Source organism: Pristiophorus japonicus, chromosome 5, assembly GCF_044704955.1.
Source record: "Pristiophorus japonicus isolate sPriJap1 chromosome 5, sPriJap1.hap1, whole genome shotgun sequence".
Classification (NCBI taxonomy): Eukaryota; Metazoa; Chordata; class Chondrichthyes; family Pristiophoridae; genus Pristiophorus; species Pristiophorus japonicus.
In genome coordinates, this window is record NC_091981.1 from 292,808,529 (window position 1) to 292,832,226 (window position 23,698).

At 45.4% G+C, this 23,698-nt stretch overlaps 1 protein-coding gene across 12 annotated transcripts in view; it reads left to right on the forward strand.

Annotated features, from left to right (window-relative positions):
- LOC139264758 (uncharacterized) overlaps positions 1–23,698 on the forward strand; it is a 680,593-nt gene that overhangs the window by 358,141 nt on the left and 298,754 nt on the right. For 10 of the 12 annotated variants that reach the window (XM_070881817.1, XM_070881821.1, XM_070881825.1 and 7 more), the window contains 3 exons: positions 5,170–5,205; positions 11,337–11,435; positions 16,039–16,149. In XM_070881817.1, coding sequence (XP_070737918.1) covers positions 5,170–5,205; positions 11,337–11,435; positions 16,039–16,149 — 246 coding nt within the window. The remainder of the gene's footprint in view (positions 1–5,169; positions 5,206–11,336; positions 11,436–16,038; positions 16,150–23,698) is intronic. The other 2 variants (XM_070881822.1, XM_070881829.1) reach the window with 2 other exon arrangements.

Genomic DNA, 23,698 nt, shown 5'->3' on the forward strand with positions numbered 1-23,698 from the left:
CCTTTGACCCGAGGGTTCTCGACTCCATTCCGCAGCATGCTGCCCACCACCACCTCAGTGAGACTGCATGAGGTAGAAAAAACCATAAGATAGCTCAAAAATAACAAGGCTACGGGAGCAGATGGAATCCCTGCTGAGGCACTGAAGTATGGCGGAGAGACACTACTGGCGCGAATACACAACCTCATCTCTCTCATCTGGAGGGAAGAGAGCATGCCGGGAGATCTTAGAGATGCAGTGATCGTGACCATCTTTAAAAAAGGGGACAAGTCCGACTGCGGCAACTACAGAGGAATTTCCCTGCTATCAAACACTGGGAAAGTCGTCGCTAGAGTCCTCCTCAACTATCTTCTCCCCATGGCCGAGGAGCTCCTCCCGGAGTCACAGTGCAGATTTTGTTCCCTACAGGGCACAACGGACATGATTTTTGCAGCGCGATAGCTGCAGGAAAAATGCAGGGATCAGCGCCAGCACTTATACATGGCCTTCTTCGACCTTACAAAGGCCTTTGACACTGTCAACCGCGAGGGTCTATGGAGCATCCTCCTCCGTTTCGGATGCCCCCAAAAGTACGTCACCATCCTCCGCCTGCTCCATGACGACATGCAAGCCATGATCCTTACCAACGGATCCATCACAGACCCAATTCACATCCGGACCGTGGTCAAACAGGGCTGCGTCATCGCCCCAACCCGCTTCTCAATCTTCCTCGCTGCCATGCTCCACCTCACAGTTGACATGCTCCCCGCTGGAGTGAAACTAACGCTGAGATTCAATAATACCGACAGTCCACTTTTCTTTGTCGTAAAGATCATATTTGCCGAAACTAGCGGCCATGAGATCGTCCAGTGTCACTTTCACCACCTCGCACACATATCGTCCACAATATCGCTCGCCCAAAAAACTGCCCCAAAAAAATGGATCTAACCGGAACTAATCACAGCATTATGGATGCCATGTTCTACATCATATGTCGCATCCTTTAATAGGCTGCTGTGCTTTAACCTCGGGGGAGTTTGGATATACTCTGGAGGTCGTTGGAGTTGATGTGAACATCTGTACAAAGATCTTGACCATACTGTGACTGGAATTTAATAGGTGTCTTTGTCGGGACATTCATTATTTGTGACCAATCGGTAGAAAACAGAGCTATTGCAATGGGGTCTGTCCTTTCTCACCCTCTCTTGATGACCAATTACATGCTGCAGACTCGAGATGGCCGAAGGTATGATCCACAGCATTATGTGTCCAATGTAAGACGTGCCTGACTGATGAGGAGGACCAGACATTACATTCCCCGCAAGTACAGGGAGAAGCAGTCTTACCTCGACTTACCCAACACCACCTGCCTTAGGAGACTGCGCTTCCACGAAGAGGTTATCACTGAGGTATGCCAGCTCATAAGGGGAGATCTGCAGCCTGCCAGCACCATCAGCACTGCACTGTCCGTCGAGGTCAAAGTCACCGCGGCACTGTCGTTCTACTCCTCAGGTTCTTTTCAGGCCTCAGCTGGTGACATTTGCGGTCTGTTTCAGCATGCACACATTACTGCATTAGACAGGTCACTGAAGCCCTGTACGCATGCAGGAGGGACTTGATCAGCTTCCCTATGACCAGGGAGGCACAGACTGAGAGCCCTCTAGGATTCAGGATGCAGAGGTTTTCAGGAACCACAAGGGATTCCACTCCCTGAATGTCCAACTCGTTGACGACCACCAGCAAATTATAATGGCAGTGAATGCTAAATTTCCGGGCAGCATCCATGATGCTCACATCCTGCATGAGAGCACTGTATCTGAATTGTTTAACAATCAGCCACAACGTCAATGCTGAATACTTGGTGACAAAGGATATCGCCTTGCCACCTGGCTGATGACCCCCCTGTGTGATACCCATACCTAAGCCGGGAGGCGATACAACGAGAGCCACAGAGCCACGTGGAGAAAACCATTGGAGTGCTTAAGCAGCAATTTGGATGCCTGGACCCCTCAGGAGGTGAGCTCCAATACCATTCTGAGCAGGTAGCTCAATTCGTGGTGCACAACTTGGCGGGGACAAGAATTGTCTGATGAGTCTGACAGTCCACCTCACTAGAGAGAGGAAGAGGAGGACGAGGAGGTGGACGCTGACATTGGCCCAGACGATCAGGCTGATAATGAAGCCATGCCCCCGCCCCCCTGTAGACCGCACGAAAGGGCCCGTGGTGGTATGATAGCTGCAAGAGCCTTACGTCAGGAGCTCATCAATGAGCGCTTCTCCTGAAAGAACATTATTTACAAGGCTGGCACACTGCTGGTCATACATCAATGGTGGGCATCACCTTGGTGACAGTTAAAGTTTAAGCTAATTGAAGTTATGTGTAATTATACCCTTTGATGTTAAGGAATCACCAGCGTGTAACGGTGCAGCTAACTGAACCAATGCGCAACAAGGTTTTGTTAAATAAAAAACATTTAAGCCGAACAGTTGTCTGAAATCATCAGTATTTCTGTAAAAACTAACCCTTCCCCCGCTTCTCCTTCCCACCTCTACCCCTTCCCCTTCCCCTCCTGACTCCAAGCCGCCCCACCGAGGAGCTCCTCAGGCGATGCTTCATTGGGGGGCGGGAATGACGGCCGAACCACTGCTTGGACGGATACGGGAGTGGACGTTCCTGAGGTGGGAACGTGCTCCGAGCCAGAAGCAAGATGTTGCTCCTGGCTCTTGGGGTGCAGTGCCACGCTCTGGGACCACTGGGAGCCCTCTGCCACCAGTGTTCCTGGCTACTAGCTCCAGGGCCTCCACCATCCCTTCCGTGCTATATATTATTTGTTGGACAAAAACTCGGTGCCAATTATGATCTTGGTGTTTAGTAGGCTTTTTGCTGCTGGTGAATCTCCCTCGTGCCTCCCACAAACAACCAAACAAACACACACCACAGCCACACACACCTTCAGGTCCTCTGAGCTCCCTCTCTCTCTGTCTTCTCTTCTGCACATGTAATGATGACCCTTGACCTCCTGAATCGCGGGAATCGAGCGTTGCCATGATGTTGCTAAGGACGCCGACACTTTACGGCAGAAGGTCAGCGAGATTTAACGCTACTGCTTGTAGATGGTGGTTTCTTCTCTCCGTCCCAGATGGAGTGCTCGGTCCGTGAGTGCGTTGAACGAAGCAAGCGTAGAAGAGGAGAGAGCGAGAGATATGGCTGCAACTGCCATTCTCTTATACCTGAAAAATGCTTCAATTCTCGTGCCAAAAACCAGTCCTTTGCCTGAGGCAGTCCAACTAAAGAGCACTGAATCACATCTTCGGCCTGTGCCTTTGTTACTGGGCTGTTCCTGGGGTTAAAGGCTCCGAGTCTGGGTGGCCAGATGGCTTCCTTTATCCTGAGGTTCCCGCGCTCCGGGGCTCTCAATCATTTCGATAGCTTGAGCACTGACCAGTTTACCTGATCGCTCACTGATGGGTTCCCATTACATGACAAAGGGTCCTCCATCAAACATCTTCCTGCGATTTCAACCATTGACCCATCCCCGCCCACCTGACGTGTATTCCTGTGGAACATGTCTGGACTTATCCCAGTCCACTGTCTGCTCTTTTGTTACTGCACAGTAACAAAAAACAAGGAAAAGCACTGTCCAAAACTTAAAGCCCAAAATGTTTACGCTGATGCTGTTGATGTTTCCGCCAATTCTTGCAGCTGCTCTCCACAGATGACACCCTTACCACTTCCTGTGTGATATAATTCAAAGAACATCTTAACCTTAGCGTCACCCTCCGGGGCTCTATTTTACAGCTCTACCATAGAAACATAGAAAATAGGTGCAGGAGCAGGCCATTCAGCCCTTCTAGCCTGCACCGCCATTCAATGAGTTCATGGCTGAACATGAAACTTCAGTACCCCATTCCTGCTTTCTCGCCATAACCCTTGATCCCCCGAGTAGTAAGGACTTCATCTAACTCCCTTTTGAATATATTTAGTGAATTGGCCTCAACAACTTTCTGTGGTAGAGAATTCCACAGGTTCACCACTCTCTGGGTGAAGAAGTTTCTCCTCATCTCGGTCCTAAATGGCTTACCCCTTATCCTCAGACTGTGACCCCTGGTTCTGGACTTCCCCAACATTGGGAACATTCTTCCTGCATCTAACCTGTCTAAACCCGTCAGAATCTTAAACGTTTCTACGAGGTCCCCTCTCATTCTTCTGAACTCCAGTGAATACAAGCCCAGTTGATCCAGTCTTTCTTGATAGGTCAGTCCCGCCATCCCGGGAATCAGTCTGGTGACTCTTCGCTGCACTCCCTCAATAGCAAGAATGTCCTTCCTCAAGTTAGGAGACCAAAACTGTACACAATACTCCAGGTGTGGCCTCACCAAGGCCCTGTACAACTGTAGCAACACCTCCCTGCCCCTGTATTCAAATCCCCTCGCTATGAAGGCCAACATGCCATTTGCTTTCTTAACCGCCTGCTGTACCTGCATGCTAACCTTCAATGACTGATGTACCATGACACCCAGGTCTCGTTGCACCTTCCCTTTTCCTAATCTGTCACCATTCAGATAATAGTCTGTCTCTCTGTTTTTACCACCAAAGTGGATAACCTCACATTTATCCACATTATACTCCATCTGCCATGCACTTGCCCACTCACCTAACCTATCCAAGTCACTCTGCAGCCTAATAGCATCCTCCTCGCAGCTCACACTGCCACCCAACTTAGTGTCATCCGCAAATTTGGAGATACTGCATTTAATCCCCTCGTCTAAATCATTAATGTACAATGTAAACAGCTGGGGCCCCAGCACAGAACCTTGCGGCACCCCACTAGTCACTGCCTGCCATTCTGAAAAGTACCCGTTTACTCCTACTCTTTGCTTCCTGTCTGACAACCAGTTCTCAATCCACGTCAGCACACTACCCCCAATCCCATGTGTTTTAACTTTGCACATTAATCATTAGTGAATTTTGTTATTTTCGTTAGCATATGTGACTATCTCATCAAAGTGGTCAATTCGGATAAGTTCAACTAACTTCTCATTGGGTGTTTTAAGGTGATTGAAATTTGCATCATTCAACTTGGGTAGTAAGTAAAGGCATGCAGTGCAACATAACTATAAATTGAACAGTCATTCCTCAATATTTTTGAGGTGCTAATTTTGAACTCTACCTCTATTCTCTGTCAACAGAGAATTTGATGAAAGAAGAACAACTGCTTAAAGAAGGTAGGTTGCAGCATGAGGGATGATGATTTCAATTTGTTTTAGGAAATCTAGTGGTTTGCAGAAGATAACTTTCATGTTTTGGTATTTCGTTAGACCACAGAAAAGATTTGAGATATAGTTAAGTTTAAAAGCAAAGTATATTTAAGAGAATTTAAAAAAAATGCACTGAAGCAAACAGCAGTTAAAATACGAATGAATTAGGTTTTGAAATTGTTTTCCCAAAGAATGCAAACAATAAGGAATTTATTAGCGTGTTTCGAGAATAGTCGGTTGGAAGGTTCCTGTCCCCTGTTGCTCAGCAGGAGTGTCTGGCAGTATACTTTCCCTCTGTTATGAACACAGGGAGATGAGAAGAGATAACAACAGTATTTTTGAAAGATAATTTTTTTAAATTTTCACTGTCAAGAAAAACAGTGAAGGGAGGAATCTTTATCAACTGATATCAGCAATAGTCATTTCATTAAATGATAGAATGATACAGCACAGAAGGCCAATAGCCCTATTGTGCCCTGTGCCTGTACCAGCTGTTTCGTAGAGCTATCCAATTAGTCCCATTCCCCTGCTCTTTCCCCATAGCCCTGTATATTCCCTTCAAGTATTTATGCAATTCCCCTTTGAAAGTTAGTATTGAATGGACTTCCTCCACCCTTTCAGGCAGCATATTCCAGATCACAACAAGCACACAAATTAGGGAGATGATAAAAAAAAACATAGAATGATAATCATGGGAGATTTCAACTTCTCCAAAATTAATTGGTAGGTAAAAGAGATAAAGGAATTGAGTTCCTACAATATGTACAGGACTTCTTTTTAACACAGTATGTAACAAGCCCAACTGAATCTTGTAATGGGGAATGAACCAGAACAGATAAGAGAAGTAAAAGTAGGGGAACATCTAAGCAATAATGACGCATTATATGCTTTAAGATAATAATTGAAAAGGACATAAGCATAACAAAGACCAGGGTAATAGATTTTAGAATGTAAAATGGATAACAATATTGGCAAACAACGATGGGACAGCAATGGGAAACATTTAAAACGGTGTTCAACAGAGTGCAGAAAAAATATATTCCACTAAAAAACAAGAACAAACTAAACATTAATAAGGCACCATGGAGGAATAAAGACGTAAGGGAAAAATTGAGGTTAAGGAAAGAGGTATACACTAAGTACTTGGACAGTAGGGGAGAGTATGATAAGGCAGAATACAAAGAGATTTGGAGAAAAGTAAAAAAAAACGATTCGGAAGGCAAAGCGGAATTATGAAAGCAAATGATCAAGGAACATAAAATTAAATAGTAAACTATTCTACAGGGTCATAAATTTAAGAAAAGGAAAGTGGGGATGGAATAGGACCACTAAGGTATGGTCAGGATAAAATCATAGGCAGCAAAGTGAAATGGCAGAAATATTAAATAATTACTTTGCTTCAGTATTTACCAGGGCATGACTTCGGAAAATTAGATTAGAAATTATGGGCTAGAAATTGCGCAGTGTTCCGTATGGGGCGATAACTTTTCAGGGAGTGCAAAAGTGTCACAGGGCAAAAAATATTTGCTGCTGCTGGGAACTTTCATTTTAACGTTCCAAGAGGGAAGTGGAACGTTAACTCAAGCCCTATCATTTCCCTTAGAGCGCTAACGTGAGTGAGGGGGCAGTATCAGCAGAGCGCTGAGCAATGTTCAGTGCAGTGCTGTCGTCTTTACAAGCTCCTTCACTCCCTTAAAGGCAAGGGCCAATGATGTGTTGAATGAATCTTCGTGCTGCCTCTGTCACGGAACCTGCACTATGTGTATAGCAGCCCCAAGCACCCTACGAGAGTGCAGGGCTGCCCAATCGAGGGGGCAAAAGAAAGGACGTGCTTATTTGTACTGCCAAAATGGGCAACATGTTCCACCCTTTGTTTCTGATTGGTCCCCTTTGAGGATAAGCCACACACTGAAGATTCCCAGGAATGTGTCACTGGAACCGCCCATCCCAAGGTCTCACTGACTTTGCAAATTGTAACTCGATCCACTTTGATTTCCTGAAGCGACAGAGGACAGAGCTCCCCAGAAGACAGCAAGGGCCAGCCAAAGTCCTGTACCCCAGTCTAGGTAAATTCCTCCCCCAGCCAAAATGCCTTACCTTAGTCCAAGTACATTCCTACCCCAGCAAAAGTGCCTGACCCCAGGTCAAGTGCCTTACCCCCACCACCCACCATAGATGGGGGATTGGTAACAGGTTTATTGGGTATGAAGTGAATAGTGACAGTGTCGTGCCTTCTGGATATCATCCACTCCAACGATGTCCCTTGTAGGGGGTCTGAAGAACGTGATCCATCCCTGAGTTCTCCTCTCCCCTCCGACACCCCTCCACCCGTCTCTCTCTCTCTCTCTCTCTCTCTCCCCCCAGCCTCTCTCTCATTCCCCAACCTCTCTCTCTTCCCCTCTTTCCCCCAGCCTCTCTCATGATCGGGGCCAGGACTGCTGCCATCGGGCCCCCCCTCTCCCCTGCCGCCATCGGGCCCAGGACCGCTGGTATCGTTTCCCCCACCCCCGTCGCCATCAGGGTTCCCCTCCCCGCTGTCGTCGGGCCCAGCACTGCCACTATCGCCCCCCCCCCCCCGCCACCATCAGGACCAGGACCACTGCCATCGGCTCCTCCACACACCCCCCACCGCCATCAGTATTCCCTCTCCCCGCCCCCCCCCGCTGCTGTCGGGCCCAGCACTGCCACTATCGGCCCCCTCCCCCCCCACCACCATCGGGACCAGGACCGCTGCCATCGGCCCCCTCACACACACCCCCACCGCCATCAGTATTCCCCCTCCCTCCCCCCCCGCTGCTGTCAGGCCCAGCACTGCCACTATCGGCCCCCTCCCCCCCACCATCATCGGGACCAGGACGGCTGCCATCGGGCCCCCCCTCCCCCGCCACCATTGGGCCCAGGACCATTGCTATCGGGCCCACGCCGGCCGGGAGAGGTCCTGCTTCTCGGCACCACGTTCATGGAATGATTCTGCCGGGAGGGGGCGGAGCTTGACAGGGGAGGGGCTCGTCGCCTGTCAAGTCAAAATAGTTCAGTACAGGCAGGGGGTGGGGGGCGATGGTGGAGCTGGACAGATGCCTTTCTGTCAAAGAAAGTGCAGTACAAATAGTTACACCGCAAAATAAATCAGGAGGCACCAGAATGGGCATTATAAATACATTTTGCCCTCGCTGACCTTTATATATCATTCCTGAATCGGCCAGCTGAGGTGGCAACATTTCCTGCAGCTGCCGTTGTTGACACCCGGTGATTATGCAGGGGGAGAGTGGGAGTAAGTATTACATTCGGGGCGGTAACGGGGCACTGCACACCGGATGATGTCGCGGTCTATGAGGCGTAAGAGAGTGAGGCGGTAAGTGTTAGCGCCAGCCCAAAACTACCAGCGACGTTCGTGGGCGTCAGTGATTTGGCCCCACCCAATCGTGAACCCCTTAGCGCCCCATTAATGCCCCACCTGCAGGCACTAACAGGAGACACATACCAGGCGAATTTCACCCCTAATATAACCACATTTAAAACAAGAGGATAAGTGTAAACTAATCAAACTACAAGGATAAAACCTCCAGTCTGGATGGATTGCATCTGCACATTTTAAAAGAGTCTAGAGAAGGGGCACTACTATATATTTATAATAATTCATTATAAAATGGTGCAGTGCCAGATAATGTCAGTGGTAGGAAAAGTAATGGAATCCTTAATCAAAGATGTAATAGAAAAATATCTAGGGACTAAAAATATAGTAAAAAAGTAGTCAGCATAGATTTTAAAAGATAAAGTCTTATCAGGGCAACTTCATTGAAGTCTTTGAAGCAATAACACAGAATAGACAAGGGCAATGCAGTAGATGTAATTTATCTAGATTTCCAAATGTCCTTCGATAAGGTACCACATAATAGACTAATGAGTAAGGCCAGAGCATGCGGAGTCAGTGGACAAGTCAGAGAATGGATAGCTCGCTGGCTTCACGACTGAAAGCAAAGAGTAAGGGAAAATGGTAACTATTCAGAGTGGCAGAAGGTGTAAAGTGGTATCCCACAAGGATACACAATTTCTAAATTTCCAGGCGACTCCAAATTGAGGGGATAGACAATACTGAGGAGGATCGCAACAAATTACAAGAAGACGTTAATAAACTTACAGAATGGGCATATAATTGGCAAATGATTTCAACACAGATAAGTCTGAGTATTATATTTTGGTAAGAAAAATAAGGATGTCTCATATTATTTGGAAAATAATCTAAATAGGGAAGAGGGACAAAGGGATCTGGGAGCAAATACACAAATGACTAAAAGTAGTGACAGGTTAATAAGGCCAATAAAAAAAGCAAACCAAGCACTAGGATTTATTTTCAGAAGGATAGAATTGAAAAATAGAGACGTTATTCTAAACTTGTATCAAACTTTCTGGTCGCTATATTATATAAATGATACAGAAGTACGAGGCTATACCTATCAGGAAAGGATGAACAGCCTGGGTCTCTTTTCTCTTGAAAAGAGAAAGTTGAGGGGTGACCTATTAGAGATCTTTGAAATCATGAAAGGTATTACTGGAATAGACACAGAGAGAGTGTTTCCACTTGTGGGGAAGAGTAAACCTAGAGGCCATCAATATAAGATAGTCACCAAGAAATCAAATAGGGAATTCAGAAGAAACTACTTTACCCAGAGAGTAGGGAGAATGTGGAACTTGAACCACAGGGAGAGATTGAGGCGACTAGTATCGGTGCATTTAATGGGAGACTAGATAAGCAGATAAGGGAGAAGGGAATCGAGGGTTATGTTGATAGAGTTATATGAGTTAGGATGGGAGGAGGCTCGAGTGATGCCTGAATGCCAGCATGGACTGGTTTGGCCGAATGGCCTGTTTATGAGCTGAATTACTATGTAACAACTCGCTGCATTTCTAGAATATTCTTTATTCACGGAACTTCCACATACAGAATAGGATACCCCATCCCTCAGAAGAATTGACTCACTTTTTCTTATTCTGCCTGTTGTCTTAAACAGCAAGCAGCAATTAACTTTAACTCCGCTTTCACAAACCTAACTGTCATTCTTTTCGATCCTATTCGGCTTTTTTAACTGTTCAGGTTTAGAATTCTATTTTCTTTTCTATATGTGAGGCTGGGAGTTTTGTAGCAAGGTTCCTGTGTTGAGAATTGTTGAAATAACAAATCTTTTGTAGTCAGCAGAATCTGACATGGAAAGATTGCCACTGGTTTTTAAAGTCTTTACTTCCCTATGGGACTGACTTGCCACTAGGGGTTGGTTGAGGCAGTACTGCTGCCTGCCAAACTGACCCAACTTCCTGCAAAGGGCTCTCGGTTCGGTGGCATTGTCATCCTCCAGATGGAGCCCACCATTGACAGGAAATTAAATGGAGTGGTATTCCACTGGAGCCCGAAGAGAAAGAGGAGTTAACTTTACGGGAGATAGTAAGACCAGAAATGTTCTTCTAAACTCTTAACAAATAGCTGCCCATGAATCAAAGTAGATGGGAAATAGCCTGTTGTACCCTCCCCTTGAACAGCCCTACTGCCACTACAACAGGATGTACCTCTTCTCCGGGTACCTCGGGATGCAACAAAGGAAATTGGATGGCTTCCCTGGCCCCAATTCCATTGCCATTTAAGAGTGAGGGTGATTTCAGGAAAGCCACTCGGGCTGCCACGTTCCCTGCTGGGACAGATGGCGGAAAATCCCTGGTAGCAGTTTCAGGGGCTGGATCAGATGTAGGCCTCCCTGTTCTTTTTCTTTCTTCTTCTGCTTCTTCATTACTCAATGTCAGGCAGTATAATGGAGGAAAATCCAGACATAAAAGCTCAGAAGAGGACCATTGCTTAATATACTGGTACAGAATTTTCAGCCTTGGACTCCCAAAATGTCCTTAGGTTTGATGGTTCTATAGTCAGACCGGCTTCCAACAAACATAATATCTATCCCTTAACAAAAGTATGCCCTCTAACAAATATAAATTTATATTTCTTGCATGGAGTCTGCATCAATGAATTACTGATTCAACATTACTTGTGCTTTGATGGCAGTGTTCTGTACTTGTTTGCTGTAAAACATTTTAACTTGTTATTTCATCATCAGAATTGGAAAAACCGAGAGCAAAACACCAAACACCAAAAGGAACCTGTCTTATTCAGCAGTCGACTGTACCTGAAGCACCAGCAGAAGCAACTCCAGAATGTAAAAAGACATAGATTAGGAGAGAAACCTCTGAGGTGGATTGGAAAATGGCTAAACCAGCAGGGTGATTTAGGAATCGGTGCTGGGGCCATTGATGTTTAGAGTGTATGCAAGTTATTTGGAGATGAAGTCAGATACAAATTGTCTAAATTTGCAGATGACATAAAATGGGGCTGGGGTAGAGTTAAACAGTGGGAAAACAGACAAAACAAATACATGGGGATCTGGATAGAAGAAGAACGTGCATTTATAAAGCGCCCTTCGTAATATCCCAAACCACGTCAGACCAGTGAAATACTTTTGCAGTATAGTCGCTGCTGTAATGTAGGGAAATGTGCAGCCGATCCCACAACAATGGAAAAAAAGAAAGACTTGCATTTATATAGTACCTTTTACCACCTCAGAATGCTCCAAACACTTTACAGCCAATGAAGTTCTTTTGAAATGTCATAGAGTTGTAATGTAGGAAATGCGGCAACCAATTTGTGCACAGCAAGGTACCAAAAATAGCAGTGTGATAATGAGCAGATAATCTGTTTTGGTAATATCCGTTGCGGAATAAATATTGACCTGCTCCTCCAAATTTGTGTTATAGAATAGAAACATAGAAACATAGAAACATAGAAAATAGGTGCAGGAGTAGGCCATTCAGCCCTTCTAGCCTGCACCGCCATTCAATGAGTTCATGGCTGAACATGCAACTTCAGTACCCCCTTCCTGCTTTCTCGCCATACCCCTTGATCCCCCGAGTAGTAAGGACTTCATCTAACTCCCTTTTGAATATATTTAGTGAATTGGCCTCAACTACTTTCTGTGGTAGAGAATTCCACAGGTTCACCACTCTCTGGGTGAAGAAGTTTCTCCTCATTTCGGTCCTAAATGGCTTACCCCTTATCCTTAGACTGTGACCCCTGGTTCTGGACTTCCCCAACATTGGGAACATTCTTCCTGCATCTAACCTGTCTAAACCCGTCAGAATTTTAAACGTTTCTCTGAGGTCCCCTCTCATTCTTCTGAACTCCAGTGAATACAAGCCCAGTTGATCCAGTCTTTCTTGATAGGTCAGTCCCACCATCCCGGGAATCAGTCTGGTGAATCTTCGCTGCACTCCCTCAATAGCAAGAATGTCCTTCCTCAAGTTAGGAGACCAAAACTGTACATAATACTCCAGGTGTGGCCTCACCAAGGCCCTGTACAACTGTAGCAACACCTCCCTGCCCCTGTACTCAAATCCCCTCGCTATGAAGGCCAACATGCCATTTGCTTTCTTAACCGCCTGCTGTACCTGCATGCCAACCTTCAATGACTGATATACCATGACACCCAGGTCTCGTTGCACCTCCCCTTTTCCTAATCTGTCACCATTCAGATAATAGTCTGTCTCTCTGTTTTTACCTCATAGCATCCTCCTCGCAGCTCACACTGCCACCCAACTTAGTGTCATCCGCAAATTTGGAGATACTACATTTAATCCCCTCGTCTAAATCATTAATATACAATGTAAACAGCTGGGGCAACAGAACCTTGCGGTACCCCACGAGTCACTGCCTGCCATTCTGAAAAGTACCCATTTACTCCTACTCTTTGCTTCCTGTCTGACAACCAGTTCTCAATCCACGTCAGCACACTACCCCCAATCCCATGTGCTTTAACTTTGCACATCAATCTCTTGTGTGGGACCTTGTCGAAAGCCTTCTGAAAGTCCAAATATACCACATCAACTGGTTCTCCCTTGTCCACTTTACTGGAAACATCCTCAAAAAATTCCAGAAGATTTGTCAAGCATGATTTCCCTTTCACAAATCCATGCTGACTTGGACCTATCATGTCACCATTTTCCAAATGCACTGCTATGACATCCTTAATAATTGATTCCATCATTTTACCCACTACTGAGATCAGGCTGACCGGTCTATAATTCCCTGTTTTCTCTCTCCCTCCTTTTTTAAAAAGTGGGGTTACATTGGCTACCCTCCACTCCATAGGAACTGATCCAGAGTCAATGGAATGTTGGAAAATGACTGTCAATGCATCCACTATTTGCAAGTCCACCTCCTTAAGTACTCTGGGATGCAGTCCATCAGGCCCTGGGGATTTATCGGCCTTCAATCCCATCAATTTTCCCAACACAATTTCCCGACTAATAAAGATTTCCCCCAGTTCCTCCTCCTTACTAGACCCTCTGACCCCTTTTATATCCGGAAGGATGTTGGTGTCCTCCTTAGTGAATACCGAACCAAAGTACTTGTTCAATTGGTCTGCCATTTCTTTGTTCCCAGTTATGACTTCCCCTGATTCTGACTGCAGGGGACCTACATTTGTCTTTACTAACCTTTTTCTCTTTACATACCTATAGAAACTTTTGCAATCCGCCTTAATGTTCCCTGCAAGCTTCTTCTCGTACTCCATTTTCCCTGCCCTAATCAAACCCTTTGTCCTCCTCTGCTGAGTTCTAAATTTCTCCCAGTCCCCGGGTTCACTGCTATTTCTGGCCAATTTGTATGCCACTTCCTTGGCTTTAATACTATCCCTGATTTCCCTTGATAGCCACGGTTGAGCCACCTTCCCTTTTTTATTTTTACGCCAGACAGGAATGTACAATTGTTGTAGTTCATCCATGCGGTCTCTAAATGTCTGCCATTGCCCATCCACAGTCAACCCCTTCAGTATCATTCGCCAATCTATCTTAGCCAATTCAAGCCTCATACCTTCAAAGTTACCCTTCTTTAAGTTCTGGACCATGGTCTCTGAATTAACTGTTTCATTCTCCATCCTAATGCAGAATTACACCATATTATGGTCACTCTTCCCGAAGGGACCTTGCACAATGAGATTGCTAATTAATCCTCTCTCATTACCCAACACCCAGTCTAAGATGGCCACCCCCCTAGTTGGTTCCTCGACATATTGGTCTAGAAAACCATCCCTTATGCACTCCAGGAAATCCTCCTCCACCGTATTGCTTCCAGTTTGGCTCGCCCAATCTATGTGCATATTAAAGTCACCCATTATAACTGCTGCACCTTTATTACATGCACCCCTAATTTCCTGTTTGATACCCTCCCCAACATCACTACTACTGTTTGGAGGTCTGTGCACAACTCACACTAATGTTTTTTGCCCTTTGGTGTTCTGCAGCTCTACCCATATAGATTCCACATCATCCAAGCTAATGTCCTTCCTAACTATTGCATTAATCTCCTCTTTAACCAGCAATGCTACCCCACCTCCTTTTCCTTTTATTCTATCCTTCCTGAATGTTGAATACCCCTGGATGTTGCGTTCCCAGCCCTGATCATCCTGGAGCCACATCTCCGTAATCCCAATCACATCATATATGTTAACATCTATTTGCACAGTTAATTCATCCACCTTATTGCGGATAATCCTTGCATTAAGACACAAAGCCTTCAGGCTTGTTTTTTTAACACCCTTTGTCCTTTTAGAATTTTGCTGTACAGTGGCCATTTTTGTTCTTTGCCTTGGGTTTCTCTGCCCTCCACTTTTCCTCATCTCCTTTCTGTCTTTTGCTGTTGCCTCCTTTTTGTCTCCTTCTGTCTTCCTGCATTGGTTCCCATCCCCCTGCCATATTAGTTTAACTCCTCCCCAACAGCACTAGCAAGCACTCTCTCTAGGACATTGGTTCCGGTCCTGCCCAGGTGCAGACCGTCCGGTTTGTACTGGTCCCACCTCCCCCAGAACCGGTTCCAATGCCCAAGGAATTTGAATCCCTCCCTGCTGCACCACTGCTCAAGCCACGTATTCATCTGCACTATCTTGCGATTCCTACTCTGACTAGCACGTGGCACTGGTAGCAATCCCGAGATTACTACTTTTGAGGTCCTATTTTTAAATTTAGCTCCTAGCTCCTTAAATTCGTTTCGTAGGACCTCATCCCTTTTTTTACCTATGTCGTTGGTACCAATGTGCACCACGACAACTGGCTGTTCTCCCTCCCTTTTCAGAATGTCCTGCACCCGCTCCGAGACATCCTTGACCCTTGCACCAGGGAGGCAACATACCATCCTGGAGTCTCGGTTGCGGCCGCAGAAACGCCTATCTATTCCCCTCACCATTGAATCCCCTATCGCTATCGCTCTCCCACTCTTTTTCTTGCCCTTCTGTGCAACAGAGCCAGCACCGGTGCCATGAACTTGGCTGCTGCTGCCCTCCGCTGATGAGTCATCCCCCCCAACAGTACTCAAAGCGGTGTATCTGTTTTGCAGGGGGATGACCACAGGGGACCCCTGCACTACCTTCCTTGCACTACTCTTCCTGCTGGTCTTCCATTCCCTATCTTTTACATCCACCTGCAAAGGAAGACAAAACTCAGTTTAACGTTCCATCTGAAAGACAGCACCTCCAAAGTAGCACTTCCTCAGTACTGCACTAGACTGTCAGACAGGTGATAGTTCCAGGAGTGGGACTTGAGCTCACAGCCTGCTGACTCAGAGATGAAAGTGCTTCCAACTGAGTCACAGCTGACATGAACAATTTCCCACAATATAAAGCCCAACAATGAGATGAATGACCTGTTAGCTCTTCGATTGTTTTTGACTTACAAGTCCAGTACTGATTACTTCTATTCTATCCTTTATATCAGCCCAAGAAACAGCCTCAGCAGCAGCCCCAACATCAGCCTCATCGTGTCCCCAACAAATTAACACAAACGTACCTCCTGAAATGGATGATTCATTCAATGATTCGGGACGTGGTAAGTACTGAAAAAGGAGACTTTAATTGTGCGACACTTGAGTCACCCTCCGGGAGGCGATAATGGGGTGCAAATGTGTTTTCGACCGGGCGCGGCGAGTTCAGCGACTTTGACAAGAGTTTTTCGGGAGCAGAAAGATGTTGTACCTTGAGATCGTGATGTTATTGCCATGCACAGCGCCCCAATAGCGCCCCGTATGTAAAATTCCCTCTCGCCCCTTGCCTGTGTGCCTGCCGTTAACAACGACAGGTAGAGGAGGTAGCTTTCAGTCAGATGTCGGCTGGAGGAGTGCTATTTAAAGGCACCAACATCCAGTTTAGTTTTAGTCGGTCAACAATGTTGCCTTGTTCGTATCACAAAGGCAAACAGGCCCTTTGAATGATTTGAGCATTTTGGAATTTAATGAGTATTCTGGTTAATAAAGATTCTTGAGTTTCATTGAGAGGAGATTTGAAACTGCAATATTTGGATTCTTTCATGGGGGCTGTACTGGCACTGGACCTCACCCTCCATCATCAATGTCGGAGGCAACTGAGGCACAGAGAACGAGTGCAAAATGTGGCTAGAGGTAGGAGGGCCAACAGGGCTCTCAACAGGAGGCCGTACCCACACAGGATATTCCAGCAGCAGTTCTCTGACATGAATTTAACTGAGGAACAATGTGTTCGAAGCCTTTAGCAAGCATGATATCACAGAGCTCTGCCACCACCTGTAGTCACACCTCAAGCCTCAGACTAGGGTGACCATAGCTCTCTCAGTGGCAGTCAAAGTCACCATCGCACTCAATTTCTATGCCAGCGGATCCTTCCAGTGTGCAATAGGTGACATCTCCAACATCTCCCAGTTTGCCGTCCATTGCTCCATCCGCCACAGATTCTCTGTACAGAAGGAGAAGGGACTACATGTCATTCCCTATGACCAGAGAGAAGCAGCACAAGCGTGCATGTGGCTTTGCCAGTATAGTGGCTTCCCCATGGTGTAAGATAGCATTGAGGTCTGGATCTGTACAGTCTCTCTGGGAGTCCACCATCCTCTGCAGAGTGGAAGTGATGGGCTCCATGTTGTGTGCAGAGCTCTGTACAATGTTGGAGGTGGATTTCTCCACGCTCCTTACCATTGCCGAGAGGCTCTCGGGCACACTTGTCATGGCACCTATCATCTCCAAGTGCATGGCCATCACCCTTCTTGTGAATGCCTCCACATCGAGGTCCTCATCTGAGTCCTGTGCAGTAGAACCCGTGCGTAAACCTTCCCTCTGGCGAGCTGGCTACCGAGCTCCCTCTGATCTTGCTGCAGCCCACTTGTCCCCGGTGCATCACCCAGTGCTGACCCCTTTACGAAACTTGCCTCTAAAGATCGCGTAGTGCCAGTATCTGAGGTGGTGCCTGTGGGTGAGAGATACAGTGACGTGGTGCTTTGCTCCTCCTCTTCTCCTTCCTCACTCTCAGTGCGAGGCTCAGGGACAGGCTGGTCGTCTGTTTGCTGATAATCTGAAAGCAGAAATGGTACAAGACACATGTTAAGGTAAGGGCAGGGGGGCAGGAATGGAGCAAGGAATGCAGATGTTACCAGGAGCTGGAAAGTGATAAAGGCTTGTGCTGTGAGGGGGAGGTGGGATGAGAAAGAGAGAGGGGATGAATGTTCCGTTGTTGCTCCCAATGAGGTTGACGACGCCAGCGGCCACGGCACCCATCACTTGCTGCCCAGTGAGTCACAGCACTCGCTCCTCAAGGTCTGAAAGCTGCTGGAGCTGCACTTTGCTTCCGCCTGTGCTCTGCTGCTCTCTCCTATTGTGGTCCATAGAATCATAGAAAATTACGACACAGGAGGCCAGTCGAAAAAGAGTTAGCCAGCATAATCCACCTTCCAGCATTAGGTCCGTAGCTCTGTAGGTTACGGTTCTTTAAGTGCATATCCAAGTACCTTTGAAATGTGATGAGGTTTTCTGCCTCTACCACCCTTTCAGGCAGTGAGTTCTAGACTCCCACCATCCTCTGGGTGAAGAAATATTTCCTCATCTCCCCTCTAATCCTTCTTCCCATTACTTTAAATCTACGCCTCCTGGTTATTGCCCCTCTGCTAAGGGAAATAGGTCATAAGAACATAAGAATATTAGAAATAGGAGCAGGAGTAGGCTATTTGGCCTATCGTGCCTGCCACACCATACAATAAGATCATGGCTGATCTGATCATGGAATCAGCTCCACTTCCCTGCCCTTTCCTAACCCTTTACTCCCTTATCACTCAAAAATCTGTCTATCACCACCTTAAGTATATTCAATGACCCAGCCTCCACAGCTCTCTGGGGCAGAGAATTCCATAGATTTACAATCCTCTGAGAGAAAAAATTCCTCCTCATCTCAGTTTTAAATGGACAGCCTCTTATTCTAAGACTATGAGTGGAAATATCCTCTCTGCATCCAACTTGTCAAGCCCCCTCATTATGTTATATGTTTCAATAAGATCACCTCTCATTCTTATGAACTCCAATGTCTATAGGCCCAACCTACTCAACCTATCTTCATAAGTCAACCCCCTCATTCCGGAATCAACCCAGTGAACTTTCTCTGAACAGCCTCCAATGAAAGTATATCCTTCCTTAAATATAGAGACCAAAACTGTACGCAGTACTCCAGGTGTGGCCTCACCAATACCCTGTACAGTTGTAGCAGGACTTCCCTGCTTTTATACTCTATCCCCCTTTGTAATAAAGGCCAACATTCCATTTGCCTTCCTGATTACTTGCTGTACCTGCATACTAACTTTTTGTGTTTCATGCACAAGGACCCCCAGGTCTCAGCATTTTGCAATTTTTCTCCATTTAAATTATAATTTGCTTTTCTAATATTTCTGCCAAAGTGGATAACCTCACATTTTCCCACATTATACTCCATCTGCCAAATTTTTGCCCACTCACTTAGCCTGTCTTTATCCCTTTGCAGATTGTTTGTGTCCTCCTTAAAATTTGCTTTCCCATTCATCTTTTATCATCAGCAAACCTGGCTACATTACACTCTGCCCTTCATCCATTTCATTAATATAGATTATAAATAGTTGAGGTCCCAGCACCGGTCCCTGCGGCACCCCACTAGTCACTGTTTGCCAATCAGAAAATGTACCATTTATCCCGACTCACTGTTTTTTGTTAGTTAACCAAACCTCTATCCATGCGAATATATTACCCCCAACCCCATGAACTTTTATCTTGTGCAGTAACCTCTTATGTGGCAAATATCTTCTGGAAATCCAAATACATCACATCCACTGGTTCCCACTTACCCACCCTACTTGTTACATTCTCAAAGAACTCCAGCAAATTTGTTAAACACGATTTCCCTTTCGTAAAACCATGCTGATTCTGCTTGATTGAATCATGCTTTTCCAAATGTCCTGCTACTGCTTCCTTAATAATGTACTCCAGCATTTTCCCAACAACTGGTCTATAGTTTCCTGCTTTTTGTCTGCCTCCTTTTTTAAATAGGGGCGTTATATTTGCGATTTTCCAATCTGCTGGGACTACCCCAGAATCCAGGGAATTTTGGTTGATTATAACCAATGCATCCACTATCTCTACAGTCAGTTCTCTTAAGGCCCTAGGATGTTAGCCATCGGGTCCAGGGGACATGTCTGCCTTTAGTCCCATTATTTTACCTAGTACTATTTCATTAGTGATAGTGATTGTATTAAGTTCCTCTCTACCTAGCCCCTTGATTATCCACTATTGGAATGGTTTCAGTGTCTTCTACCATACTGATATAAGAAATAGGAGCAGGAGTAGGCTGATACAAAATATTTGTTCAATAACTGCCATTTCCCTGTTATCCAATATTAATTCTCCAGGTAATCCTCCAGGGGACCAACATTTACTTTAGCCACTCTTTTCCTTTTAATGTACCTGTAGAAATTCTTACTATCTGCTTTTATATCTCATGCTAGTTTACTTTCATAATCTATCTTCCCTCTCAATCATTTTTTTAGATGTTCTCTGCTGGCTTTTAAAAAGTTCCCAATCCTCTGGCCTCCCACTAGTCTTGGCCACATTGTATGCCTTTGTTTTCAGTTTGATACCTTCCCTTATTTCCTTAGTTAGCCACGGATGGTTACCCCTTCTCTTACGGTCTTTCCTTTTCATTGGGATATATTTTTGTTGCGAGTTAAATGTCTGCCATTGCTCATCAATCTATTTTCCCAGTCCACTTTAGCCAACTCTGCCCTCATACCTTTGTAGTCTCCTCTATTGAAGTTTACGACCCTGATTTGAGAACCAACCATATTATGATCACTCATTCCTAGATGATCTTTTACTACGAGATAATTGATTAATCCTACCTCATTACACAGTACTAGATCTAAGATAGCCTGTTCCCTGGTTGGTTCCGCAATGTACTGTTCAAGGAAACTATCCCGGATACACTCTATGAACTCCTCCTCAAGGCTACCCTGGCCAATTTGCTTTGTCCAATCAATATGAAGGTTAAAATCACCCATGATTATTCCCGTTCCTTTATTAAAAGCCTTCATTATTTTTTGATTTATACTCCGTCCACCAGTGTAGCTATTGTTACGGAGCCTATAGACTACACCCACCAATGACTTTTTCCCTTTATTATTTCTTATCTCCACCCAAACTGATTCAACATCTGGATCCTCTGAGCTAATATCGTTTCTCACTAATGCGCTGATCCCATTCTTTATTAATAGTGCTACCCCAACACCTTCCTATCCACTCTATCTAGGCCCCTCATAATTTTATACACCTCAACTAAATCTCCTCTCAGCCTCTGCTGTTCCAAGAAAACAACCCCAGCCTAGCCAATATTTCCTCATAGCTAAAGTTTTCCAGTTGTGGCATCATCCTCGTAAATCTCTGCACCCTCGCTAGTGCAATAACACCCCGCCTGTAATGTGGTGACCAGAACTGCATGCGGAATTCAATCTGTGGCCTAACTCGTGTTATATACAGTTCTAGCATAACTTCCCTGCTCTGGTATTCTATGCCTCGTCTAATAAAGGAAAGCATTCCGTTTGCCTTTTTAACTACCTTATCAACCTGCCTGCTGCCTTTCAGGACCTGTGGACTTATATTCCAAGGTTCCTCTGTACCTCCACATCTCTCAGCATCCTCCTATTTATTGTGTAATCCCTTGCCTTATTGCCCCTCCCCAAATGCATTACCTCACACTTTTCCAGAATGAATTCCATTTGCCACTTTTCTGCCCAAGTGACCAGTTCATCGATATCTTCCTGCAGTCTCGAGCTTTCCTCCTCACTGGTAAGTACGCGGCCAATTTTTCTATCATCTGCAAATTTCTTTATCATGCCTCCTACATTTAAGACTAAGTCATTAATATATATTACAAAAGTAAGAGACCGAGTAATGAGATCAGTGGAACCCTACTGGAAACAGCGTTCCAGTCACAAAAACTACTCTCAACCATTATACTTTGCTTCCTGCCACTGAGCCAATTTTGGACCCAATTTGCCATTCTCCCTTGGATCCAATGGACTTTTATTTTTTTGAATAGCCTACCATGTGGGAACTTGTCAAAAGCCTTGCTAAAATCCATGTAAACTATATCAAATACACCATCTTAACCTGCGAATGAAAGGGATGTGTGTGAGTTGGAGTCCAGCTATCTGTTTGTGTGATATTCATGCTGTTGTTGAATAGCTGTGATTGAAGGAAAGGTGTGAGATGTGGATGTGAGTTTGAGTAGGTGCAGATGTTTGGTGGGTGAGTGGTGGGATGTGATGCTTTGCGTAGTGTGAGGTTTAGATGCTGGTATGTGGGACTTGTTGAAGCATGTACGCACCTTGACCTCCCCGACTAAGGTCGTTGAATTTCTTCCGGCTTTGTGTCAGGCTGCGTTGCACCTCACAACTGGCCGAGACCTCCTGGGCCACTTTCCTCCACATTCAACATTGTTCATCAGAGTTCAGGAAAAATATATTCTGCGAAAAACACGAACAAACTAAATATTAATAAGGCACCATGGAGGAATAAAGACGTAAGGGAAAAATTGAGGTCAAGGAAAGAGGTATACACTAAGTACTTGGACAGTAGGGGAGAGTATGATGAGGCAGAATACAAATAGTTTGGAGAAATGTCAAAAAAACAATTAGGAAGGCAAAGAGGAATTATGAAAGCAAATGATCAAGGAACATAAAACAAAATAGTAAAATTCTACAGGGTCATAAATTTAACAAAAGAAAGTGGGGATGGGAATAGGGCCACTAAAGTATGGTCAGGATAAAATCATAGGCAGCAAAGTGAAATGGCAGAAATATTAAATAATTACTTTGCTTCAGTATTTAGCAGAGAGACATTGGAAAATGAGATAAGAAATTATGGGCTAGAAATTGCACTAAAGTGAGTGAGAGGGGCGGTATCGGCAGAGCACTGAGCAATGTTCAGTGCAGTGCTGTCGTCTTTACAAGCTCCTTCTCTCCCTTAAAGAGAAGGCAAATGATGGGTTGAATGAATCTTCATGCTTGTCTCTGTTGGGCCAAGGCTATGTGATTAGCAGCCCCTAGCGCCCTACGAGAGTGCAGGGCTGACCAATCACAGGGACAAAAGAAATCTGGAGGCACCAGAATGGGCAGATAAATACATTTTTCCCTACCTGACCACTACTGCCTTTAAATATTGCTCCCGAAACGGCCAGCCGAGGTGGCAACACTTCCTGCAGCTGCCATTGTTGACGTCTGGTGATCCTGCAGGGGGGGGTGGGAGTGAATATTACATTCAGGGTGGTAAACGGGGCGCTCCGCACCGGATGATGTCACAAGGGCGGAAGAGAGCGAGGCGATAAGTACTAGCGCCAGCCCAAAACTGCCAGTGATGTTCGCGGGCATCAGTGAATTAGCCCCACCCGATCATTAACCCCTTAGTGCCACGTTAACGCCCCATCTTAGACACTAATAGGAGGCGCAAACCAGCGTATTTTGCCCCAATATAACCACATTTAAAATAAGAGGATAAATGTAAACTAATCAAACTGCGAGGATAAAACCCCTAGTGTGGGTGGATTACATCTACTCATTTAGAGAACAGGCAATACGACATATTTATAATAATTTGTTAAAAAATTGGTGTAGTGTCAGATAACATCAGTGGTAGGAAAAGTAATGGAATCCTTAATTGAAGATATAATAGAAAAATATCTAGAAACTAAAAATACAGTAAAAAAGTAGTCAGCATGGATTTAAAAGGTAAAGTCTGACTTGAACAACCTTACATAAGAACATAAGAATTAGGAACAGGAGTAGGCCATCTAGCCCCTCGAGCCTGCTCCGCCATTCAAAAAGATCAAGGCTGATCTGGCCGTGGACTCAGCTCCACTTACCCACCCGCTCCCCGTAACCCTTAATTCCCTTATTGGTTAAAAATCCATCTATCTGTGATTTGAATACATTCAATGAGCTAGCCTCAACTGCTTCCTTGGGCAGAGAATTCCACAGATTCACAACCCTCTTGGAGAAGAAATTCCTTCTCAACTCGGTTTTAAATTGCTCCCCCGTATTTTGAGGCTGTGCCCCCTAGTTTTAG